We start from the raw sequence: 27,686 nt of genomic DNA, 5'->3' as shown, positions 1-27,686 counted from the left end.
AAGTTGAAAACTGCTATCCAAAGATAATTAATTAAACTAACTATGGATATAAGAAACTAAGAAAGAGTTCCAGAGGTCAAAGAACCTGGAACCTAATGCAACAGAGGTCAGCAAGAAGGCGTACAGTCAAAACGAGGAAAATTCTAAATACTCTATTGATTTGTATGTGTGTGTGCTAGTTGCTCTGTTGTGTCCGACTCTGCGACCCCATGGACTGTAGCCTGTCAGCCTCCTCTGTCCATGGAATTCTCCGGACAAGAATACTAAAATGGGTTGCCACGCCCTTCTCCAGGGTATCTTCTTGACCCAGGGATCAAACCCTGGTCTCCAGCATTGCAGGCAGACTCTACCTTTTCAGCCATCAGGGAAAGCCCATTAATTTATATAAGGTATAAAACTTTTGAAACTTTAAAAAACTGAAAAAAAAAAAAAATCATAACAAAACTATCACCCAAAGAACTACCTTTCCAAAACGTTTGTGGCATTATCTGTCCTTCCTCTATGCTAAGGCCTTACACTCTTGAGAACACTGGAGCACTTGAGAACAAGTGAAACCAGCAGACCCAGAATTAAGTGATCTTTCTGTGTTCATGTACTATACTGCTCAAATACCTCATTTCCTGTTTGTTCTCACCAGCTGAGCTGTATTCACAGAACTGGTAGGAAGTAAGGTAGGAAAACTGTTTAGATGTTAGATAAACTACAGCTATTTTCATGATGGAACTGCCTTATAAGCCTATTATCTAATATATGTAAAAAGTTATTATATGTAACATATTCTTTTACTAGTTTGAAGTATGTTAATAATATTAGTAAATAAATTTACATAGCCCTTACTATGTAACAGGCACTGCTCTACCAAGCTCTTTGAATATATTAACTGATTTAATCCTTATACTAATTATAAAATGTGGGTACTATTATCTCCATTTTACAGTAAAGAAATTGAAATAGAAGTTAAATAACTTCTATTAACTTCTATAAGGTCTTACAGCTAGTAAGTAGCAGGGTTAGGCATTAAACCCAGGTGCTCTTGCTTTGACAGCCAAATGCTTAATCACTCAAAAACTGAGTTCATTTTATTAAAGGACACTGTTAAGAAACACCTTGCTATAAATGCCATAGGCCAAATTTCAAAATTAATTATAAAATAAGCTATTTTTTTAATTCATGCACTTTTCATCTGCTTTTCTAATTCTATCCATTATTCCATCTGAAGCAAGTTAAGAGCTTGGGTGTGAGAGTCAAACTACCTGGCTCTGCTGTTTATTGTGTGACTTTGAGCAGGTTACTTAACCTTTCTGTGCTGAAGCCTCATATAAAACAGTACATATAAAGTGCTTGCAACAATGCATTAACTACTTGAAAGGCCAAAGCTGAATAAATTTAATTACATTTGGAATGGAGAATAAGGAAACAAATACACAAAAATTTTTAAGATGAATTTAATTAAATAGTATTTAACTTCTAGATACCTGTAGGTGTCATCTGGATATGTTTTGGTTATATAATCTTGGAATTCAACATAAGCCTTTTCCTGAAATTTCTCAATCTGTTCCATGTTTTCTAGGCCTGGATGATCTGAAACATTAAAGAATATATTGTTACCTTAGTTCTGAATACTCATTTACTGAGATACCAAGTGGAGATGGAAGAGGTGATAAAAAACAGTTCAGAAGGAAGCCCGATCATATATGTGTGGCTCTTTCATTCCACAAATACTATTTTAGTAACCCACCCACTAAATACCAGGCACTGTACTTAAACCCTTAAAACTATTTCATCTGATATATGTATTCTAACATCTAATATCTATGAGGGAAGCCCCCATTTTCAAAATATATTCTTTAAAATTTTTTTCATTAAAATAATAATACATATTTTAACTTAAGTATAATTAACATACAACATTGTATCTGTTTAAGGTACACAACAAAATGAAGTGACATTCATATGCACTGTGAAATGATCACCACAGTAAGTCTAGTTATCATCTGTCACCATTCAAAGCTACAAAAGTTTTTCTTACAATGAGAACTTTCAAGGTTTATTTTCTAGGAACTTTCACGTTTACAATACAATGGTGACTACTGTCACCATGTTATAAATTTCATCACTGTGACCTGATTATAACTGCAAGTTTGTCTCTCATGATTCTCCTTCACCCATGTCACCCACCCTCATGTATGCTATATTCTATATTTTTTTAATAAGAAAATCTTCCTTTCACCATTGTTAGGATAAAAAGATACTTAGGAAATTATAAACTCTGAACATCATCTCTATCAGAAAAATAATACAGCAACATGAAATAACCTATATAAATATTTCACTGAAATGGAAATGTTAAAAGAATTTCATGCAACTTATGCCTAAAAAATGGAAAGTGGTATCCTGACTAAGGAGAATAAGAAAAGTAGCAAACAGAAATAGAGGGAATATTTAATAAAACAAAAGTACATTATAATTCTGCTGTCAAATCTATGGTCTTTCAATTTTAAGGAAAATTAAAGTGGCAAATTGGTTGTGATAAAAATTGCGATACATGTTATTAATTTAGCTAAAACATCAGAAGAATAGTACAAAATAGCTTTAATTATCTTACTGATATCACTGAAGGTAGTAAGAAGCAGAGTTCCTCAGATAATTTTATTATGATACACAGTAACAGAAAAACATATACCAAAATGAAGAATACAGAGCCTAAGAAAATAGGCAATTTTTCTTACTCTGAAATTGATTGTTGAGCTTTACCGTCATTTTACTATATGTAAAAACTAGTAATTGGTAGAAAGACAAGAGACCCATTTTTCTATTTATTGGGAACTCGGAGAAGGAAATGGCAACCCACTCCAGTGTTCTTGCCTGGAGAATCTCAGGGTTGGGGGAGCCTGGTGGGCTGCCGTCTATGGGGTCCCACAGTCAGACATGACTGAAGTGACTTAGCAGCAGCATAAGATGTTTGGAAATTTAACCCATTAACAAAGCAATCTTCATCTCTCTTTTTGCCTTTTAATGATGCCGAGCAAAATATACCTAAACATTCAAGTGCTGAACAGGACTAAAAGTCTATGTCATTTCACTGATTTCTTCAATTTTCCTTTTCATGCCCTAACATCCAACAATTTCACAGATTTGAAGTGTACAATTCAATCGTTTTTTAGTATATTCAGAGTTGTGCAGCTGTCCCCACAACCTAATTTTAGAACATCTTCGTTGGCCCCAAAAGAAACACCCATTAGTAGTCACTCTCCAGTGTCTCCTCTCCTTATGCCAAGGAAGCCACAAATCTCTCTATAGATTTGCCTATTCTAGACAATGCAGATACACGGAAATATTTAATATGTGGTTTTTTTTGTGATTGGTTTCTGTCACTTGCATACTGTTTTCAAGGTTTATCCATGGTGGCATGTATTAGAATTTCGTTACTTTTTATGGCTGAATGATATTCCATTTATATATACATTACATTTTGTTTATTCGTTTGATGGACACTTCAGTTGTTTCCACATCAATGTACATTCCCAATGGCAAATGTGTGAGGGTTGTAATTTCTCCACATCCTCAAACACTGTATTTTGAATAAGAAGTAAATGTTTATATACCTGGACTGAAGAGTACTATTGCCTTCAGGTAGGCATATTCATATCCATCAATGCAGAGTTTTACCATGCTGTTACAAAACTCTTGTAGTTTGAAGATGTGTTCCATCAATAATTTCCTTCTTTCTGCTGATATTTTATCTTTAATTAAAAACAAAGAAACAAAATCTTCTAGTGTTCAGCAAAAATGCATGACTATTTTTATCCAACATATTTCACCCTCACTAATTTCCAGCTTTGAATATAATCAATTTATCAAATGTTAAAAATTCAATATATCTGCAAGTTTAATGTTTTATTTATTTATTTAGCTGTGCTGGGTCTTAGTTGCAGCATGTGGGATCTAGTTCCTGAACCAGGGATGGAACCCAGGCCCCCTAGACTGGGAGCACAGAGTCTTAGCCACTGCACCACCAGGGAAGTCCCTCCCTGCCAACTTCAAATGAAACTAATTAATGATCTTCAGACACTGTTCATTCAAGAAAATAAAAAAAGAATAGGCTGTTAATATAAAAAGCCCTAAAGGTAATGTTTCCTTCCAAGATACATCTTTGAGAAGATAAGCTATAAAGATTAACTACAAAAGACTCAAATTTTGATAATAGGATTTAAGTTTATATCAATAAAATAAGCAAAATGAAAAATAAGCAAAATCATCTAGATATTTAAGTTACCAACACTACTACAACAACAAAGAAAAACCCCATTAAGACCAAAGAAAAGTTGAGTAAAATGGTATGTTCTAACTTAAAATTTATTGTTTATGTAGTACTGACTTCTGGTATATCTACTATTGATGAGATCTTAATAATCAATAATCTTATTGATGAGGTTATTCTTTGCCATTAAATGGAGGGGAAGCAGATAGTTCAAGAAAAATGTACAACAACGGGAAGTGGCATATGCAAAGGAAATAAATGTAATTCTCCGTCTATAATTTTTTCTTGAACTAAAAAAAAATAGTTCTTCCCATTTCATGAAGGGGCATCTTCTTGGACAGTCACAAGTCATTCTGAAACAAAACATTTATAAATCAGTGCTTGCCCACCTGTCTCCTCAAGCGAATGGGAGTTGTAATCAGGAAAAGGAAAAAGATAATTAGGATTGTTTTGTGACTCTTTAGTAGTGTCTAAGTGAAAGGATACATACTGATGAATTGATTAAAAAAAAAAATGTTTAGCCTACCTTGGGATTCAAAAGGCTACAATGAAGAAAAGCACTTTAAAGTTGGTAACTATACATTTATAAATAGTTGATTACCTCTATATAAGCGTACCCTGGATTCTTTGGTATGTATGTTGAAGTGTAAAAATTCATGAGGCCTGATCAGAAATAGCACTTAAATACATTTGTTTCAGTTTTGTTGTACTCTCATTTAAAACTATTTTGGGTGATTAATGAATTTTATCAAAATGTAAAAATTATATAAGGTAAAAAGGATATTGGTATTTATCTTTTGATACTTAACTTTAAACGTAATACTATAAAACCGATGTCTCCTCTTATATCCTAGAAAAGGAAAAATAAGCCTTTACCTTGTTGAAGGCTACTGTGAAGACAGTTGACAAATGTTGCTAATATAGTTGCGACATTCATCACTTGCCAGCACTGGGCAAGACCAAGAGTAAACAGTTCATTCCAATAAGCTTTCACCAATGATATGCTGTTTTCTTGCCTACAAAAACAAAAACAAATATCAAATATGTTTTATGAAACCTTATAACTGACTCATATATTTGAAAATACAACGTTCAATTCAGTTCAGTCGCATTGGACTTTTTGCGACCCCATGAACCACAGCACGCCAGGCCTCCCTGTCCATCACCAACTCCCGGAGCCTACCCAAACTCATGTCCATTGAGTCGGTGATGCCATCCAACCATCTCATCCTCTGTCGTCTCCTTCTCCTCCTGCCCTCAATCTTTCCCAGCATCAGGGTCTTTTCCAATGAGTCAGCTCTTCGCATCAGGTGGCCAAAGTATTGGAGTTTCAGCTTCAACATCAATCCTTCCAATGAACACCCAGGACTGATCTCCTTTAGAATGGACTGGTTAGATCTCCTTGCAGTCCAAGGGACTCTCAGGAGTCTTCTCCAACACCACAGTTCAAAAGCATTAATTCTTCGGCGCTCAGCTTTCTTCACAGTCCAACTCTTACATCCATACATGACTACTGGAAAAACCATAGCCTTGACTAGACGGACCTTTGTTGGCAAAGTAATGTCTCTGCTTTTTAATATGCTGTCTAGGTTGGTCACAACTTTCCTTCCAAGGAGTAAGCGTCTTTTAATTTCATGGCTGCAGTCACCATCTGCAGTGATTTTGGAGCCCACAAACACAAAGTCAGCCACTGTTTCCCCATCTATTTGCCATGAAGTGATGGGACCAGATGCCATGATCTTAGTTTTCTGAATGTTGAGCTTTAAGCCAACTTTTTCACTCTCCTCTTTCACTTTCATCAAGAGGCTTTTGAGTTCCTCTTCACTTTCTGCCATAAGTGTGGTGTCATTTGCATATCTGAGATTATTGATATGTCTCCAGGCATTCTTGATTCCAGCTTGTGCTTCCTCCAGCTCAGTGTTTCTCATGATGTACTCTGCATAGGAGTTAAATAAGCAGGGTGACAATATACAGCCTTGACGTACTCCTTTTCCTATTTGGAACCAGTCTGTTGTTCCATGTTCAGTTCTAATTGTTGCTTCCTGACCTGCATACAGGTTTCTCAAGAGGCAGGTCAGGTGGTCTGGTATTTCCATCTCTTTCAGAATTTTCCACAGTTTGTCGTGATCCATGCAGTCAAAGGCTTTCGTGTAGTGAAGGGAGCAGAAGTAGATGTTTTCTGGAATTCTCTTGCTTTTTCTATGATCCAACAGATGTTGGCAATTTGATCTCTGGTTCCTCTGCCTTTTCTAAAACCAGCTCAGACATCTGGAAGTTCACGGTTCATACTGCTGATGCCTGGCCTGGAGAATTTTGAGTATTACTTTACTAGCGTGTGAGATGAGTGCAATTGTGCAGTAGTTTGAGCATTCTTTGGTATTTCCTTTCTTAGGGACTGGAATGAAAACTCTGAGTCTAAAGTTTTATACAGGAAAGTCAAAGGTAATCAACCAGTGAACAAAGCACACAAACAAAGAACAGAGCAAATAGATTTTAAAAAGTCAGTTTTTGATGGCCTGTGTTATACCTCTTAGTTAGAAAATAACATTGGCATTGTTGTACAATAAGGTCCTACAACTTGACCAATACTTTTCTAACTATGGGCTTAACTTTCTTCATGGTCTCTTTGCTTCTTCAAACCATTTACTTTAAAACAATATGAAGAAATCTGGCAAACTTTAAACAAAGCTTGGATTTCTCATAATAGACCATTTTCCATTACCACCTAATCTAAACAGAATACAGACATGCTCTTCAGTGATACAACCAAACTTCTAACTCATCATAGTGGTACTATGGGCTAATTTATATTTTCTTACCTTTTTAGAGGGCAACCAACCACATGATTAAAAAAAAGTTACTTCTATTTTCAGACATATTCAGTGTATGCAAGTTTCGGATCCTTATTAACAAGCCGGAGATGACACTGAAACGGTGGTGGTAGGGAGAAACAATACCCCAAGTCATCTAGAGCCTCCCTCATTTAAGCCAATCAAAGACAGCCTATTACAAATGCTGGCTCCAGTGCACTGACTTCATTCAAACTGTTAACTCCATCAAATTATGAAATATGGATAGTCTTCCATATAAAATAATATACAGTAAATACCACCCACTATGATTCTTCATATAAAATTTCAAGTTATAATGCTGTATCAGTTTGCCCCATTTAATCAAATTCTCCCAAAATAAAAGCTCTTGCCTCATGTACATCTGTGCTACAAAATCACACTTAATATTCAAGAACTTCAGGACACTTACCCTAGAGCCTGGAAGGAAGGAATTGAAAGTGCCCAGTGCATTGATAAGAACAGCAGCCTGGAGGCAGACTCCCCAATGTAGTGCACATTCAGGTACTCAGGCATAGGAGATGGCATGGTGAGCTAGTGTGGACAGGGATGAGGTCAATTATCTCACATCAGACACTTCTAAATGAGCACTTCTTTGAAAAACTTAACTGTCAACATGTCAAGTAACTATCTAACATATTAGCTAAAAAGGCAAATCTTGATATAATCCAAGTCACTGGATGTTACAGCTAAAAACAGGATTTAGAATAAATGAAAAGACCAGAGTTTCTAATAAAGCAATATTCAGATAAAGCAGAATTCCACTTAACAAATACCAACCACAACAGTATCTTGGTGTATTTTTAAAAGTTACTTTCTGTCTTCATATCAACAGTAAATGTTTCCTTTCCTCTTCATTAACAGTATGTATACAGAAAATTTAATTCAAGAAGCAATCCTTTATGTTAAATGTTCCTTTCATTTAGGCTATGGGGATAACAAATTCAAATGCTTATAGGAGAGTAAGGAGTGAAGTGAGCCTGCTGATGGCATTTGTAGAGTGCACATTCCCAGATAACGGGCATGGCTGAATTCAACACATTGAAGACATTTGGAATTCGGGCTCAGAACTGCTTGCTTTTTCAATTTTTCAAAAAGCAGCTTCTACGTAAAATCTCACCATCTAATCTATAGGAAAAATAAAATGTGTCTGTGGCCATAACAGTCACAGGCTGACCTTAGGTAATGTGTGACCACTGTTGGAAATAAAGATCCTACATCAGAATACTTATCAAAGCATTTTTGAAAATCTTGTTAAAGAGATCTTTTATTGCTATAAATTAAGAATTGATGCTTTTGAACTGTGATGTTGGAGAAGACTCTTGAGAGTCCCTTGGACTGCAAGGAGACCCAACCAGTGCATCCTAAAGGAGATCAGTCCTGGGTGTTCTTTGGAAGGACTGATGCTAAAGCTGAAACTCCAATACTTTGGCCACCTCATGCAAAGAGCTGACTCATTGGAAAAGACCCTGATGCTGGGTGGGATTGGGGGCAGGAGGAGAAGGGGACGACAGAGGATGAGATGGCTGGATGGCATCACCGACTCAATGGACATGAGTTTGAGTGAACTCTGGGAGTTGGTGATGGACAGGGAGGCCTGGCGTGCTACAACTCATGGGGTTGCAAGGAGTTGGACACGACTGAGTGACTGAACTCAACTGAAATGTAATTTCATTCATAAGAAACTTCTATACTTCTATTTTAAAATTATTAAAATGATCAGTAATACCAAGCATAGGTGATGATATAGGGAAACAAATACATACAACTGAAGTGAGGTGAAAGTTGCTCAGTTGTGTCCGACCCTTTGCGACTCCATGGACTATACAGTCCACGGAATTCTCTAGGCCAGAATACTGGAGTGGGTAGCCTTTCCCTTCTCCAGGAGATCTTCCCAACCCAGGGATGGAACCCAGGTCTCCTGCATTGCAGGCTGATTCTCTACCAGCTGAGCCACCAGGCAACTGAGTACCAGTCAAATGAAGGGCAAACTGGCTCTATCTATCAGCATTTTAAAACTGAGTTTATCCTATGACCTAACAATGCCATTTCTAAATCTCTATTTCAAAAGGATACTTGCAAATATGCACAAAAAAGCATATATAAGGATGTCCATTTCAGTACCGCTCTTAACAGAAAAACTAAATTAAATGCTGGCTATAACCCAAATTTCTATCACTAAGGAAAAGAATAATCCATGCCTACTTAGCAGGCATTAAAATTAGTAACATAAACTGAGATAGCATAGAAGAAACATTTCAGACATCTAAGCAGAAAAAAATAGCAGAATAATATTGATGAGCCAATATATGTTAAAAAGAATGTATGTATATAGATACACAATTTATGTGTATTGTATATAAGATAGGAGGAGATACACCACACATTTAACAGTAGCTACCTCTGCTGGGGGACAGATGAAAATGCACATGTGCATTTTTCTGGGGAGTGAATATACAGCTTTTAACAGATTCTCAAAGGTATCTATGATGCCAAACAGATCAAAGCTTTTCATCGAAATGATACCAAAGTTCTCTGGAAATGTTAGGTAAAAATGCAAAAAATATTAATTTCCTTTGTTCAGTGTTAGCCATAAGTGGTTTGTCTATTTACAAAACGGTGTCAAGTAATAAAACAGGACAATCAACAGCTGAAATTTCACATGTGAAAAGATAATTTTTAAAATGTTTGAGAAATGTTTACTGCAGCAATAAATTAAAATATCATTCCTTAAGAGAATTATAATAAGTAGATATTAAGCATCATAAATTTAATTGTTAGGATTCAACTGTTTCCACACATAAGTATATAAAAAACAAACTGGAAACTACCACACACTTCCGTACTGCCTATCGTGAGTAGGGAAAAAAAAAAATCCCTGAAAGTAATTACCAAAGATTACTAGTTTTAAGGGTAGGATTAGGGTGCAAAAACAAGATTACCCTTTGCTAATTAGTTTAAAATCATTCTAAAACAAATGAAATACTTACAATATGTAAAAACTGGATATTGGGGCTAAAAGATACAGATGCACCCTGATTTACACAATAGTGGTGGCAATGCTGAAAACCCTGTTGCTCTAACCGTAAAATTGAAACCACTTGCAATATACACTAGGAACCTGTTACTCAAAAGACTGCCACATTGTATTATAGGGAAAAAACGGCTTAGAATTTATCTGTTTTACATACATAATTTTCTTAAAGCCAAGATAAACCTCCAACATTATATCAAGGCCAATTCTAGAAAGAAAAATGTTTTAATTTCCCCAATTCATCTGTCCAAAACAAATTTTTGATGGATGAAACTGATTATTCTCACTGCCTATTCCTATAGCCCCCATAAAATTTTTTCTTGTAAAGTACAAATAAAGCATTTCTGATTTTTTCATGTAAATTAACTTTGGTAAAATGTTCCATAAAGACTAGTTTCCCTGATACATTTGTGGACTATATCAAATTACAGCCACAATTATTTAAATGTGACTTTTCTCTGAGTCATTTCTACTAAGCCAAATTTTGTAGGAATAAATTTTATCATATGCAGCTTTGATCAGTGTTAGATTTTTTTTTTGGCTGCACCACACAGCATGTGGGATCTTAGTTCCTGGAAGGGATGGAACCCACGTGACCGACCTGTAGTGGAAGCTCAGAGTCTTAACCACTGGACCACCAGGGAAGTCCCTGGCCAGGGTTAGATTTATTTTGTGTTCATTATTTCTGCCAGTAGCACACATATCTATTTGATAACTGTATATATTTTCATAAGAAACCCATGGAAATTTATAATCACCAGTAAAGTTATGAGCAACTACCCTCAGGTAGTCCAGGACTGCTATGCTGTGCACTGCTAACTAAGAGTTCTTAAGCACTTTCAATCACTTGCATATGATTTGCTAACAGTCCTCAGGGTGGGAGGAGCAAAGATAAACAGAGGGATCAAAACAGCAAAGTTTTAATGAAGGGTCTCAATGTCTCATTGGTCAGCCTCTCTATAGCTGTAGTTCGAATATTATCTGAATGACAAATCAAATGCCAGATGTTATTTTCTAATATTCTACATGTATTGTTTCTAGTATTCTACATGTATTGTTTCCATCATAAATATATTTAAGGAAGCAAAAAAGAAATTACAGATGTACCTTCTCCAAATGGTTAAAGTGTAAAAAGTTAAAAACCAAAAATTAAATAATTTTAACCTTCTTAAAATGAGGCTGAGAGCTAGCTAACTGAGGCATTATATAATTAATTCTGTTCTTTGTAGTTAACTTGGTAAAAGCAGAAAATCTGGGTCTTAGATACTGATTTACACTAAAGCAGTAGTAGCTAGGCATTGAATAAAACCAGTGGATTCCACACATGATGAACACCAATACTTAAGAACACCCCCCTCAACCAACTATGTCTAACAGTGTCTAAACAAAACAAATCATGTCCAAATGTCCTAAAAGCTAACTTTTATAATCTTAAACACATTAATTGATATTGTGAGTACTATATAAACAGGATGTTTTAGTGAGCTGTTATTTTATGTTTTAGCTGGTGGTTCGAATCCTATTCGGGGTATCTCTGAGTTTAAAAGCACAACAAATATATTTTGATTTCTGAAAGGACAATTAAAATGGTCACACAACATAAAAATTATGAAATGTATATATATATAGAAATACCCTGAAAGCTACATGTGAATCGCTGAGAAGTGGCCCCTCTTTTTCGATGTAATTTATGCTTGAGTCTCCAGCAATTAGGTGTACGTTTCCTTCCATGCCCTCTCCTGAGCTCTGACAGGCTGTGCTTTCTCCAGGATTCAAAGCTTTTGCAAGAGTGTCAAATGCCCTATAAGGAGACATCAGAAGCTGTGAGCTTGGCCAATCTCCACAATAAAATGAGAATTCAATATAAAATTCTGAAATTAAGATTTAGGCCTTAAAAACTGTTTAGAAAATAGAACTCTGGTATATCACTGAGTATTCTATTTCAGTGATGTCTTTGACTCACTCTCCAAAAGTAACAAATTAAACTTCAAATGTATAGTATGAAAAACTTTATTATTAATATATTTTACCAGAGAATTAGTCTTTTTAAAAAAGTACATGATTTAAGGGGAGAAAAATTCTTATGCTTCCTTTTACAAGTTAAATATTTGATACAAGAAGGTATCAGGCCATTTATTTTACATACAAAAGTTATTTAGAAGAACAAGAGCAAGAACTTAAGCTGACTTTATTCTACACAAAACAAAGTTAGGTTTTTAATTTTATTTAAAAATGCAGAGAATAAACTTATGATAACACAGCTACATCTGAACTATAAGAATCTGAAATTAAGATGGCAAATAATTAATATTAGTAAATAACTAGTCAAAACAGCTCCCTGTATTTTTCAGTGAGAGGGCTTCTACAGTTCTTTAAAATCTCATGTTCAACAAAGTACTCGGTGAGATTCTGAAATGCAGTTCCTTCAATATTTTAGAAGAGGAACATAGTGTAAAAAAGCTGGTTTCTACATCCTAAGTATTAATAGCAAAAGAATGAAAAGTAGAATTCTGATACAAGTTTCCTGAAGTGTAAACTTAAAACTATAATGGACTCAACCCAATTTTTAAAACCTATTTTCATCACCAGAAAATTGGTGGAGGAAATGAAAAATGACTGCCTAGTAAGATATATATTAAACTTTAAATACACAGAATATAAAATCTGGCAACTAAAACATCTGAAAAATCAGACCCAAATTATCATCTTTATTGGAAAAAAAACCCAAAACTGAATTTTATGACTACATTTCTAATCTTATCATATTTACTTATTGCTCATTATTTACAATGTAACCTGCTGGACATCATTTTATATTGAACAGAATTTTTCAATGAAAGTTTACTTATGACTTAAATTTTCTAAGTTTAATAGAAATAATTGTTTTTGAAACTTCTGTAAATAATATTTAACATAAAAGTATTTTTAAAGAGATACTAAAGGACAATTGGCAAAGGGACACATGCTCAAAACAAATCTTACCTTGAAACATCACCGTTTGTCTGCATTTCTTGATGAAATTCACACAAAGAGGTATAAGAAGTATCACCATTGCTTAAGCTTTCAATCATAGACACTTCATTACTATTTGGAGCAGGATCTTTAGTTTTTCCAAGGTTTGCTAATGATGTAACCACACTGGCCAATGTACTTAAATCTCCCTGACATGATACAGCCTTTAAAAAGAAAATTAAAATTCTGCAAATTGGTATCAGTTAACGTTTCCATCTTAAATATCTAATTCTAGAATGTGAAATGCCAAAAGAAAAGTATATAAAGACACATGAAATCTAGAAGGTAAAATCAAAGAGCTCTGAGCTTTTAGAAACTTGAGGAACAAATTAAAAAATATCAGGCACATTTCCTAGGAAATATTAATATTTACACAGGTTACGTTAAACTAAAAACTGTACATAATGGCTATCTATCCACATAACAATTGCTTTCTTTTATTAAAAAGGTATTTGCTGCCCCAGGTCTTAGCTGTGGCATGTGGTATCTAATTCCCTGACCAGGGATCGAACCAGGACTACCAGGGAAGTCCCATAACAGTTGCCTTCCCTATAAAAGGCTTTTAAATTAGATGAGCTTTCAAGATCTTCCAGCATTAAAATTTTGATATTGCTGTAATTTCCAAAACTTATTATGCAAACTTGAAAGTTGCATAGGATAAAATTAATGTTTTATTAAAGAATAGAGAAAAAAAAGAAAAGTGTATTATTGAACAGACTTCCAGGATGCCAAGTTTTACTAGCCACTGTGTTAAATGTGTTAAACATCAAGCATTCTGTAGGTGGAAAGTCCCTCTACATTATTTAGGAGACTGGGCTTTTGTTATATATTGCATGTTTTCCTATTTGTCACCAGTTTTTATTTTTGTTAACGTGTACATTTTTTATGCATGAATAGCTACAATTGTTTTATGAAAAAATCTGCTCAACTCTCTGACTACCCAGAAATATAATCTGTACAGAAAAAGCAGATAGATGGTTGATTTTTCTTCCTTTTATTTATCAATTTTAGAGCAATGAATCAATGCCCAAGCAACTTATGACGAAAGGTGAATTTTGAGTATCATTTTAAATTCATATTTTTATATACTCATTAGTCATTCTTTCATAAATGCGCAAATCATTCCACCCTAATCAAATGAAAGGCTCTTCAGTTTGCCTTCTATGACTTCTGACAGGTCCATAGATATTTAAAACTTTTCATTATACCTTTATGGTTTTTTAGTGATAATGATTACTAAGAGGATACACATTTCCTTGAACTTCTCTATTTCAATTCTTTAGTTTATGTGAAACTGATTTCAGTGAATACATAGACAAATAGCTTCTGTGCTCTCCCCAAACTAAAGAATGGTCCCAGAATTATTTACTGAGTAATCCACCAGTTACTGAGTTTCTTACATGACTGCAACCTTTGTATGTATTTTATGTAATCCATACAACAACCCTGGGAAATTGCAATCATTGTCCCTTTATTACTGATAAGAAGAATTACTCATTGTCTCTTTCGCAGTAAGTAGTAGAGGCAGGATAGGAAGTCAGATCGGTCTGACAGGAAAGCCTGTGCTCCTAACCCCTGCTCCTGCCTTCATATATACATGTAAAAGGAGCTGACATTTTTTAGGTGTTTTAATTTTCAACTAAAACATTTATATATTTTCTTCCATTTCATACCATGTCTATCTAGACAGGTGCTTAATGTGGAAAGGACTTACATTGTAGCTTGACAGTTTGGGGACCATTTGTCAGAAACTAACCAAACAAGGTTGTTAACACAATTTAATATAAAGACATTTAGAGAAGTACAGTGTCTGGGCAAGTATTACAGAAAATTTTCAACAAAACTTAGTTCTCTTCCTTTCCTAAAGAAAAGATGTTAATATGTCAATGAAGTTGTAACTACCATTCTAGGTACAAATCATGTAGATAAGGCTAAGTGAAGTCTTGAATGTAATTCCAAAATATATGGTAAGATACCAGATCTCCTTGATTAATAACAATATGCTAAAGCCCAACCTGTAAGGCAGACACTCTTATTATCCCTTATTTTATAGATGAGGAAGGAAACTGAAGCACTAAGGTCAAATATCTTGCCCAAGGTTATGCAGCTAGTAAGTGGCAGATGAAATTTGATCCCAGAGCACAAGTATTAAGATTGCCTTAAAGTACCAAACAAAAAATAATAACACAAATCTGGCCATATATAGAATAAATAATCTCATAGGGCATATGAAACCAGATCACATTATAGGTTAAGACAAACACCAGTAATAGGCTCTCTGAAATCTGCCTTCAGGAACAACGTTTGTTTTCAGTTCTTATAAGGGGCTTTCAAACACTACAGAATTCTACATGCTCGTTTTTTCTTTCAGACCTCTTGCTCAATAAAGAGCTGCTCCAAATCTCTAAGGGGACCCAGATGATTGGATACATAGCATGAGAGCTCATGCAACTGTTACTATTCTTGATTCAAGTCAGTGTTTTAAGTGAGGTGTGTGAAGAATTTCTCTTCACCTGAAATATTTTAAATATCAACATTTTAACACTAAAAAGTTTGTAGGACAACACAAAAGGAATATAAATAATTTTATACTTATTATACATTTCTATATCTGAGGACTTTTAAGATGAAAGAAATCCAGAAGACTTTTCCACGTTGAAGCTATAGTTGGTTCTAGTGGAAAAATGAACATTTCTACTGATAAAATTAATTCATCAGGACTCTCAAAATAGAAGCTGCTCCAGTGACCTGGCCCATTTCACACTACACTTATGGCAGAAAGCAAAGAACTAAAGAGCCTCTTGATGAAAGTGAAAGAGGAGAGTGAAAAGTTGGCTTAAAACTCAACATTCAGAAAACTAAGATCATGGCCTCTGGTCCCATCACTTCATGGCAAAGAGATGGGGAAACCATGAAAACAGTGACAGACTTTATTTTCTTGGGCTCCAAAATCACTGCAGATGGTAACTACAGCCATGAAATACAAATATGCTTGCTCCTTGGAAGAAAAGCTATGACCAACCTAGACAGCATATTAAAAAGCAGAGACATTACTTTGCCAACAAAGGTCCGTCTAGTCAAGGCTATGGTTTTTCTAGCAGTCATGTATGGATGTGCGAGTTGGACTACAAAGAAAGCTGAGCACCGAAGAACTGACGCTTTTGAACTGTGGTGTTGGAGAAGACTCTTGAGAGTCCCTTGGACTGCAAGGAGATCCAATCAGTCCATTCTAAAGGAGATCAGTCCTGAATATTCATTGGAAGGACTCTTGCTGAAGCTGAAACTCCAATACTTTGGCCACCTGATGCGAAGAGCTGACTCACTGGAAAAGACCCTGATGCTGAGAAAGATTGAAGGTGGGAGAAGAAGCGGACGACAGAGGATGAGGTGTTTGGATGGCATCACCAACTCAATGGACATGAGTTTGGGTGGACTCCGGGAGTTGGTGATGGACAGGGAGGCCTGGCTTGCTGCAGTCCATGGGGTCGCAAAGAGTCAGACGCGACTGAACTGAAACTTGAGTCAGTTTGCACTTAAAGGAAACATCTGTCAAAGAAACTTATCATATACCAGTCATAATCCTCCAGCTCCAGCTTTAGTGAGCTCACCTCATCCTAGACAGCAGGACCCGAGAGCATTACAGGGAATCCCAAACTCTGAGCCAATCCCAACCTCTGTTTCCTTTTTGCTGCTTCAAATCCTCTATAAAACTAACTCTTGTCTAAAATTCCTCCACTAGAGTGTTCCACTGCTTATCAGCACTGTAATCTGCTCATCCATGGATAATTTTCCCTTAAATAAGGAACACTGAACTCATTACCAAATTTTTTTAGTTTTGTTATTTGATACTACCAAACAGTTGATGGTAATTTTCATTAAAATAAAAACAAAAATCTGTAACCCGAAATATTTAGGACCAAATCAATTGGCCAAACTGATGGAGGAGAAAAGGAAAAACTTTTATAAGCTTAAGCAGTTTTAAGCTTTAAATTAATTGTACTAAACACACCTTATCTGGTGTCATCAGCATAGTTGACTCAGTTTTTATTCCAGATTGATGAATATTCACAAACATTCCTGAATCTAAAAGTCCTGCTGACCTGTAACAAATAAGTACAAATTTTAGCCTTGGTTTCACTGGGAAGACAAAAAATGACCACCTGCTTATCATATGTTGCTGTTGTTTTCTTTTTTTACTATACCTTGCAGTTTCACTATCTGTTACAAAAGTTGGAGTTGCAGCTAACGGGCTTCGAAGGTCTTTTCGAATGTAGATTTTTTCTGTTGAAGCAGCACAGTTGGAAGATTTTTCTCTGGATACTTCAATGGGTTTTCTTTCACATTGAACAGCTACAAAAATGTGCCAAATTTATATCACAATGCAGAATTTATAAGCAATTATAAATGCAAGCTCTAGGTCAGCAATGTTGTTATGGGAGACATGGTTACCATAACTCTAAAGATAACCATCAATCTTTAGAAATTATTTTTTAAGTTCAACGAAGTTGCTTCAAATAGTAAAACTGGCCACTGTGCATCTCTCTTGTTCTCTTCTCTCCCTGCCCCAGTTGTGGCAGAAATGCAGAATTCCTATTTTTTAAAAGTTCACTGTCAAGAAGGAAAACCTGAAGTTAGGAGTCCTTTACATATCTAATAGACATAAGAGTATTAAAAAATAAAGTATTTAAACAACTGAAGACAATACTGACAGTGAATCACAAAAAGACCCAAGTCAAACCTTTTTTTAATTAAGGGCAGGGAGATTTTTTAAAATTTGTTGGTTTTTTAATTTGTACAGGGCAAGGAGATTTTTGAGCAGCAACTCAATCGCTTAGTTTTTATTTATAAAATAGAGGTTAATAAAAAATAGAGGTAATAAATTTTATGGGCTTCCCTGGTAAAGCTCAGATGGCAAAGAATCTGCCTGAAATGTGGGAGACCTGGGTTTGATCTCTGGGTTGGGAAGAGCCCTTGGAGAAGGGAATGGCTAACCATTCCAGTATTCTGTCCTGGAGAATCCATGGACAGAGAGGAGCCTGGAGGGCTACTATCCATGGAGTTGCAAAGAGCTGGATGTGACTGAGCAACTTTCAATAAAATTTACAGCAATTTTATTTCATGATACTTAGGAGACGGTATACTGAAGTTGTTAAATGTACGTTTTCTGAGAAAAACAAAACTGCCAAGATGCAAATCCAAGTTCTGCCACTTATTAGTTATGTGACCTTGGGCAAGTTCCTAAATTTCCTCTGTTCACACAAATGTAAAATGGCTAACAGTAGTATCTACTGACAATTCTGATGTGAGAACAAATAATTTAATTCATACACTATACACAGAGTAAAGCACAATGAGAGCTCAATCAATACTAGCTACTGTCATTGCCTTATTAACCACTTTAGTATTAATAGTTTGGTGAAAAACTAAACTGGTATCTAGTTACCTTTAAAAAAAATCATTATTACCAGATCCAAACTAAAATTACAATGCCTGGCATTGTAGGCATTCAGTTAAGATTTGTTGAACATACAAAAAATACGTATTTCTATATTTTTGTTGGAAAACTTTAAATTAAAAAACATATATATATATGACATATTTTAACGTGTTAATTTTAACATATTTCTAGGAGTTTGCCTGAATTCTTAAAAGTATTTTCTCCTTAAAAGCTAATACATACAGTCTTGTTTCATTCCAAACGCAATACATCTTTGTAACCTGCAGTATTGACAGCGATTTCGATGGTGTTTATTAATAATACAGTCCTTTGATCCTCGACATGAATAAACTAAATTTTTTCGGATACTTCTTTTAAAAAATCCTTTGCAGCCTTCACAAGTTACTGCTCCATAATGACGGCCTAGAAACAAATGTTTAAGAAAATACGAAAGTCACATTTTTCAGAACTGAAATGAAGTAGGCCCGCCCACATCTACCCTTTAAACATGAGATGAAACTGAGATTTCTGAGTTTATGACATGATTTTTTTTTTTTTTACAAACTACCAGAGAATGACACAAACAATTCTCTGATAAAATATACTAAACAATATGAGATTTTAAATTTTGTAAAGTAATTTTAACAATGACATGGAAAATTTGGGAAAGAGAAGAAACACAATCACCCATAACCCATGATATAAAAACTATTTTTACTTCTGAGATCACTTACAAATTACAATTCTATTATGTACTATATAAGGGTTTCCCTGGTGGCTCAGTGGTTAAGAATCCACCTGCCAATGCAGAAGACGCAGGTTGGATCCCTGGGTTGAGAAGATCCCTTGGAGAAGGAAATGGCAACCTACTCTAGTATTCTTGCCTGGGAAATCCCATGGACAGAGGAACCTGGAGGACTACAGTCCATGGGGTCCAGAGAGCTGGACATGACTTAGCAACTTAACAACAACAATATACTTTATAAAGCTACTTTATTCTGAAAACTATGCTCTAAAAAAAGGATATAATGTCAGTTAGTATTTGAAATCTAATCATCCTTCCTCATAGTGAGTCCCAATTTTAAATTTCTGGAGAAATCTGTTCCACTTTGATACACCTATCATTTTCACAAACCATATCCCTGGCATAAAAACTATTAACAAACTGAACATACTCCGGGAAAAGCTCCAGTACAAGTTTTGTAATGAAGCTATGGGAAAGATAAAAAAGATGAAGGAAAACAAGCTGGGCCCTTAAACTTATCTCACTGGTACTTGTGAATATATACGAATAAATATGGGTATGTATATCTGGGCATGAAGGAACAATGGCCAGAACTAAAACAGCGCAAACCTGAGTACTAAAATCAGGCTTGGAGAAATGTCTGCTCAACTATGCAGAGCATTTCATCAGGGTTCACCAGAGCTTTTCCACCTCAGTAATCTATTACTCTGTATTCCTAGAATGAGAACAGGGCTCAACAGGTAGATTAGTAATCTAATGTTACATGTTATTAAGGATCACAACTAATTTTTAAGCAATACCTTTGATAAAACTGGTTTCACATTCAGAAAAATTTCCACATGTTCAGTTTACTTTCAAAAATTGAAACTGCCTTTCATAATTCTTTGAAATATGCATTTTATGTCACTGCAAGATCACATTAAACTGCAGTGAAATAAAAAACCTTTAGGTGAATAAAAAGCTCTGGGGGAAAATCAGTTAAATTTCATAGGCTACAAATATGAACCATAAAAACAACATGCTCCTTTATTTTACTTTTTACTGTCAGTAGAAGAAATGCAGCAGTGAGGCAGTTATTTTAACAGCACAACACAGATAGCAGGTTATTTGTAGTATTACCTGATGCTTTGTCTCCACATACTACGCAAAGATCAAAAACCTTATTTGGTCCTTGTTCTGAGGAAGAATTATCTGTTAAGAACTAAAGAAACCCCCCAAAACAAACAAACAAACAAGAAAACAATAATTTGTTGTTACTCAGTAATACTCTTATGTAAAAAATTAAAAGAACTTTCATATTATTTTTTGCTTTCTTTTTTGTAAGTTATTCTGAAACTTTGAACTCTATTATTATGCATGTATCCATTAAACTATTCTGAATTTTCTTTACATAAAGATTAAAATTTCAATGTTATAAAAAGTACAGACAGAAATAATACCTTTTTAGTTTGTTCCCTAACAATTCATTAAAGTACAAAGAGTCTTAAACACACAAATACATGAGTATATTTTTTTACTGCATCTCACCCATAAAGTATTTACTATTCATATGGAACACATCAAATTACTGTAGCAGTTATCTGTCCTATTTTGACATTTGTCTTTGAATAACTCAGAATATTTCCCCATAGAATGATATGACTAAAATAAGCTATAATAGCATAAAAAGAGAAATCTAATTTTAAATATAAAAAGGTTATGAAGAAAAAAGAAATCTGTTGAAGCATTTACTTTAACTATGGAACATGACTGATATACAAAGGTATAAACTTTTCATTCAGCTGTCTAAAGGATTGGGTTAGGTGCAGAGGTTGAGAACATGGACTCTGGAGTCTGTTAATGACAGCAAATTAGTAGGGACTAGATGGAGTGGCATTGGGCAAATTACTAAACTTCTTTAAACTATATTAAGAGCTCATCACTAGATACAGCTAATATAATACAAAGAAATACTACTTTCTTCTTTTAGGTTTATCCTTCAATCTGTCATTTTCTTTCAATCTTTTGAAATGTGAACAAATTAAATTCAAGCTTCAAAATGGTAAAAACCTACCCCTGCTTTAAAACAGCTCACAAAATAATCCTCTACTTTGACTCTTCTCCTTCTCTTAGGGGTGTGAATGCCTTCAGGAACAATTCTGATTTTAAAAACTTTAAATAGTCATTAAAATAGCTGTCCCAGGGAATTCCTTGGTGGTCCAGTGATTAGGACCCTGCACTTTCACTGCTGAGGGTCTGGGTTTGACCCCTGGTTGAGTAACTAAGACCCTGCATGCCATGCAGCAAGGCCAAAAAAATTTTTCAAAAATAAAACAGCTGTCCCTTACTATGTTATAGTAGCATAATTTCTTTTTATATAACCATAAAAATCAGTCTTCAATGAAAACTTAAAAAAAAAACCAATTTCTGTATTAGATATCCTTTGAAAACATCTCTGACAAATATCTATCTTTTTTTAAATAGCATATCTACTGCAAACGGTGCTAATCTTTTATTTGTTAATTTCCTAAGGGTGGAAGAGACACTGAGGTTAATGGGCCTGCCCACATCCCATCTAAGGTCACTGGAACAGAAATCAAATCTTGGCCCAGGGGAATTCCATCCTATACCTGTTTCTCTTTCATTGCTTTTAGAGATGCAAAGTACCAATAATATTTTATTTTTTAAATAAAGAAAACCTTTGAAAAAGATTAACTTTAAAGAAATCTGATATACACCTTTTCAGCCTACTGATGTCACCAGTCATAAATACGATGATAGGAACTATGCTTGGAATGATGTGATGAAAATGGCACTTCTGCTAACTACTCCCCCAAACCCACAACCCCGGTCTAACCATGAAGAAAACATCAGACCAAGTCCACAATAAGGCAATTTATAATATACCTGACCAGTATAACTTACAACTATCAAAGTCACCAAATATAAGGAAAGTCTGAGAAACTGGCACAGATTAGAGGAGTCAAAGGAAACATGACAAATGTACTATAATTTGGTATCCTGGAACAGACAGACATTAGGTAAAAAGTAGGGAAAGCTATGGATTTTAGCTAATGTATAAATACTACCAGTTCATTATTTATAATAAATATATCACACTAATGTAGAATGTCAATTATATGAGTAATTGTGTGTTGGGTGATTATATGGGAACTCTCTATACTAAATGCTCAATATTTCTGTAAATACAAAACTGTTCTTAAGAAAATCAAGCATGTTTATTTAAAAAAATAAAGAAATTAGGGTATGGATAATGCCATACATTTTTTTAGTGACTTCTTTCTAATAACTTTATATATTTTATCCATTTTCTACATTAGCTGTTTTTAAAAGTAATAAAAAATTGTGTAACTGGAAGAATAATAGAATCTATAAGGATATATAGGCATAATTTTGTATCTTATGAATTTGGAGCTTTTCAATTCTAAAAGGAATTTTACTTGATTAGCTTTTCATCACAAAATGTGGAATCCAATTTTCAGTGAGCACCCTCACCAAAGCCTCTGGAAGCCAACGTAAGGGTTCACTGTATTTATATTCAATCATAGCAACCAGTGGTAAAAACAGCAGCTACATAATTGTATGAAAGCCTTAGCTGGCTCTTTGAAGAATAATGTATAACTAGCAAAAATAAACAGCAATGTAAAGGTAATTTACACTACTGAATGACTTCCAGTGTTAGAGCAGACCACAGGCTTGGCTGCTCACTACATTAGTGAAGATGCACACGACAGGAGGGAAGCAAAGGCCACAAAGCTGCCAGCTGTAATATGGACTTCTTGATCCGGCAGCTGCTTGTTCACAACAGAGGCATCTTGGTCTTAGAAACTGCCGTCACAGAATTCTGTAGATGCTCCTGATTTGGAAGTTTCCTAACTGCAGAAGCAGGTCACCTAGAAGCAAGCTCTGAAGCAAGCTCCCAGTTATTCTTGGAAACCTGACCTACAAGTGTTCCTTCAGCCTTTCTAAGAGTACTTTGAGCTCTCTACATTCTTTGTTAAATTCCTTCCTGCCCAAACTCGCCAGAGTGGATCTTACTATATGCCACTAAAAACCCACCAAAATATACACTGTGAGGATGTGTGAGGAAAAGTATAGTGGCCCATAGGAGAAGGTAGCACCTAATTTTATACAAGATCTTTTCCTACTGAAATGCAGGATATAAAGTCTTAATGTCAGGACTTATTTTATGATATGCTTTTTCTTTTTTTCAGGGGTAAGATTAAAGAGAAACTCTTATGAATTTACCTGGAGCTGTTGTGTAGACAAATCAGGAGCTGTAAAAAATAACTGGTTGGCACCCGCTGCATCTGGTGTTGTGAAGAAAACTCTTCCTGGAGTAGGGTCTTGCCTGGCCAGGATGACTCTGTTTGGAGTGGAGCCATCGTGACGTGTCAGAATGAACTGTTTGCCTTGGGTATTATGATCAAGTGCTGTCACAATCTGGATTTTCTGGCCAGGAGGCTGCTCTGTAATCTAATACAATCATGTCATTAGTAATTAAGTCAACTTAATCTTTTTCCTTCTCTAAGGACAATTTTTCTCATTTCTCAGACAAAGCTAGACTAGAAAGCATACCATTACATATATAGATTCAATGTAATACACGTAACATACATACCATTTAATCTAGCAATCCTACTTCCATGACATCCTACCCTACAGAAATAAACAAATGTGTAGATAAAGCTATAATAGTAAGAGCACTTGGACTTCACTATTTTGATTCCTTCCCTTCCCCTCCTTTCTACCTTCCATATACATAAACATATACCGAGTGTATTCTATTTGCCAATCGCTGTTTGTTCTGGGTCCCTGGATACAACAATAAAGAAAACAAAATTTTTATTCTCTAAAAGCTTTTACTTTAGCGAGGAAAGGCTGATAAAAAAAACAAGTAAGCAAATAATATTGTCAGGTGGTTATGTGTTACAAAGTAAAATAAAGCAGGGTAAGCTGGGGGTTATTGATGGACTGAGAGTGATGAGGAGATAACATTTCAGCACAGACCTGAGTGAAGGAACAGACCAAGGCTTAGGACTAGCTAGCGGAAGTGTGTCCCTAGTAGAGGAAGCAGCCTGTGGGGCAGGAAGAGCATGTTTGAGATAGCTGAGGCAAGAGGCACAGCAAGAAAGCTGTGTGAGTGAAACTGGATGGGAGAGAGATTTACGGTAGGAAGTGGGATGTGAGAAACAAAAAGGGCCAAACTGAAAAGGGTCTTGTAGGCCATACAACATCTAATTTCCTACTGGATGACATGGAGATCCACTGAAGGGCTCGCAGAGCAGAGATGTGGCAGGATCTTTTGCAAACAGCAACTTTCTAGATTTAGTGTAAAGATCAGACTATGAATGTTTAAGAACAGAATTAAGGGAGAGCTCAAAGGACGCCAGTGCACAAACACAGGCAGCACTTGGGTACTGTATATAGGCAGAGACATAGGCCAAGATCAGGGTAGTAGGCATGCTAGGGGTGAAAAACAATTGGGGATATTTTATAAAGGGAGAGGTGACAAGATACGCTGATGGATTGGATATGGAATATGAGAAGAGAAGAGTCGAGGATGATTATGAAATTTTGGCCCGACCAATTAGGACAGAATTGTCATTTACTGAGACAGAGTAGTCTGGAGAAGAAAAAGTTCATGAATAAAAAGAACAGCCTACCATTGAGGGTTTTCAATGTAGCTGAGCAAATATTTTATGGAAAAAAACTCATTAAGCCAATTAAATTCCCTGAATTCAATTTTAAAATGGCAAAGCTGATTTGTTCCCAAGTTTTTTTCTATTTCTCTGAAATTATTTTCAAGACTATTTTCTACTTTTTCTGGCTCTCTAAGCAGCCCCATGGTGGTCGTCAAGAACAAGCGCCTTATGAAAAGAGGCAAAAAGAGAGCCAAGAAGGAAGTGGTTGACCCAGTTTCTAAAAAAGATTGGTATGATGTGAAAGCACCAGCTATGTTCAATATAAGGAATACTGGGAAAACGTTGTTCACAAGAACTCAAGGAACCAAAATCACATCTGATGGCCTCAAAGATTATGTTTTTAAGTGAGTCTCGTTAATCTGCAGAATGATGAAGTAGCATTTAGAAAATTCAAGCTAATTATTGAGAATGTTCAGGGCAAAAACTGCCTAATTTCCATGGCATGGATCTTATCCGTAACGTATTCCATGGTCAAAAAGTGGCAAACCATGATTGAAGCTCATGTTGATGTCAAGGCTATGGATGGTTACTTGCTTCATCTGTTCTGTGTGGTAACTAAAAAACGCAACCATCAGATTTAGAAGACCTTTTATGCTCAGCGCTAGCAGGTACGCCAGATCCCCAAGAGGGATCTGCACCTGAGAGGTGCAGATAAATGACTTGAAAGAAGTGGTCAATAAATTGATTTCAGATAGCACTGCCAATCTATTTATCCACTCCATGATGTCTTCTTTAGAAAAGCAAAAAATGCTAAAGGAGCCCAAGTTTGAATTGGGAAAACTCATGGAGCTACATGGTGAAGGTAGTAGTTCTGGAAAAGCTACTGGGGATGAGACAGGTGCTAAAGTTAAATGAGTCGGTGAATATGAGCCACCAGTCCAAGAATCTGTTTAAAACGTGTACTTTTAATGATGACAAAAGATCTTACTTGTGGTAGAAAAAAAAAGACTATTTTCTGCACAAAATTTACAGCACAGTTCTGAATCACTAATTAGTTTTTGTCTAGAGCACACTGCATTGATTATGGCTGCTACCAATGTGAGTTTCCTTTGTTGACCATTATTTCTACCATGCCCTATTTTCCTGGCTGCAGTTTTAACTGTTGTCAGTTTTGTTTTGCATAGGTTATTTCTACCAAGTCTCGTCTCCATCCTCCCCACTAACAATTTCTGCAATTTTCAATGATACTTATAAGAGGTTTTCAATCAGTTCATGTGTAATTTTACCATGTAAAGTTTATGCTGTTATACATTTCATTTGAGAATATTCCTATCAGAAATATTAATTGTAAACTGAATAAAAATCTAATGGCTCACATTTATTTCTTAGAGACAAGAGCATCAGGTACATGCAGGGTCCAACTGTTATTGCCTGGAAACACTTTGCAAGCAAAGTAAATAGATTATGGAAACAGTTCTCAGGTCTTAGGATTTCTTTACATGCCTAAACAAATAAATAAAAATCACTGAGAGCCCAAATGGCTTTTATTTACATAGGTTATATCTATTGGTATTTACCATACTGAAATTCAAATGGAAAAAATTTAAAATATTTATTAATTCATCTTAAAATAACCCATTAAATATTAACATAATATAGTTACTTAATGAAAAATAAGTATATTTTCCAAACAAAAAAAAATTTAGTGGAGGACAGAGGCACTGATTTACATTTTTGCAAACAGATTCAATGTCTGGCTTAATAGAAGCTGGATACTCATACCTGCCTGTGCATTCAATCTGCTGCAAAGGCTGTTTTGGTTAAAATAAAGAAAGACAATCCAGTCTTATATTTTTTGGGTAAAAGAGAGAGAATATCTTAATTGCTTCTTCAAATTGTGTAAACTGTTCTTTGATATGACATCAAAACTTGAAAAGTGACAGCTTTTTAAGAGGTTAGTTGCAATGTACAATCAGAAACTATTGGGTTGGTCAAAAAGTTCATTTGGGTTTTTCTTGAGATGATACAAGAGACTAGAACTAACTTCTTGGCCAACCAATGTATTAAAATCTATTGGTCTATCCTGTAATGTGAATCCTTCACTTATGAGTGATTTTGTTACATCATGCACTGTTCATTTCGAAAACGCTGGTTCAATGAGTTATGTACACCTTTTAAATTCTGACATATTTTAACCTATCATGTAACAAGTAGTCTCTGGAAAATTATACCACATATTTGTGAGAGAATGATAGTGAAAAGACAAACAGCATTTTAGTATTATTATGAGAATGGTTTGGACCTTGCTGACTCTGAAAGAGTCCCTAGATGATATTTTGAAAACCTCTGGACCATGGAACTTCTTACTAGAACACAGCTGTTTATATGATATAGATCTCCTTCTAATGGTCCAGTAAACCACAGATTTCACACCCTCCAGAAACAGTCTCTGACTAGAACCTCACATCCCACAACTCTTCATTAGCTGTTTTTCTTCCATGTTCCCAATTTCCAATTACACTCTACACAATCACCTATCATAGCACTGAACATATTCTATTTTTATTGTCCAATTATTCAACCATCTCTCACTAGATCAAAGTGAACTGAAAGTCAGTTCAGTTCAGTTGCTCAGTTGCGTCCAACTCTTTGCGACCCCATGAACCGCAGCATGCCAGGCCTCCCTGTCCATCACCAACTCCT

At 35.3% G+C, this 27,686-nt stretch overlaps 1 protein-coding gene and 1 pseudogene across 6 annotated transcripts in view; one reads left to right on the top strand and one right to left on the bottom strand.

The window, feature by feature from the left end:
- The window catches only part of NR2C1 (nuclear receptor subfamily 2 group C member 1), a 39,713-nt gene that overhangs the window by 2,709 nt on the left and 9,318 nt on the right, over window positions 1-27,686 (bottom strand). For 4 of the 6 annotated variants that reach the window (XM_025284330.3, XM_025284331.3, XM_044941816.2 and 1 more), the window contains exons 3-13: window positions 23,587-23,814; window positions 20,458-20,539; window positions 18,837-19,016; window positions 17,359-17,506; window positions 17,166-17,256; window positions 13,127-13,320; window positions 11,780-11,945; window positions 7,523-7,644; window positions 5,138-5,277; window positions 3,606-3,743; window positions 1,476-1,581 (exon numbers count right to left, since the gene is read on the bottom strand). In XM_025284330.3, the coding sequence (XP_025140115.1) occupies window positions 1,476-1,581; window positions 3,606-3,743; window positions 5,138-5,277; window positions 7,523-7,644; window positions 11,780-11,945; window positions 13,127-13,320; window positions 17,166-17,256; window positions 17,359-17,506; window positions 18,837-19,016; window positions 20,458-20,539; window positions 23,587-23,814 (1,595 nt within the window). The remainder of the gene's footprint in view (window positions 1-1,475; window positions 1,582-3,605; window positions 3,744-5,137; window positions 5,278-7,522; window positions 7,645-11,779; window positions 11,946-13,126; window positions 13,321-17,165; window positions 17,257-17,358; window positions 17,507-18,836; window positions 19,017-20,457; window positions 20,540-23,586; window positions 23,815-27,686) is intronic. The other 2 variants (XM_025284329.3, XM_044941817.2) reach the window with 2 other exon arrangements.
- On the top strand, window positions 25,185-25,937 carry LOC102399044 (annotated as a pseudogene).

Source organism: Bubalus bubalis, chromosome 4 (assembly GCF_019923935.1).
Source record: "Bubalus bubalis isolate 160015118507 breed Murrah chromosome 4, NDDB_SH_1, whole genome shotgun sequence".
In the NCBI taxonomy this organism is placed as follows: Eukaryota; Metazoa; Chordata; class Mammalia; order Artiodactyla; family Bovidae; genus Bubalus; species Bubalus bubalis.
This window is presented reverse-complemented; position numbering and strand designations above follow the sequence as displayed.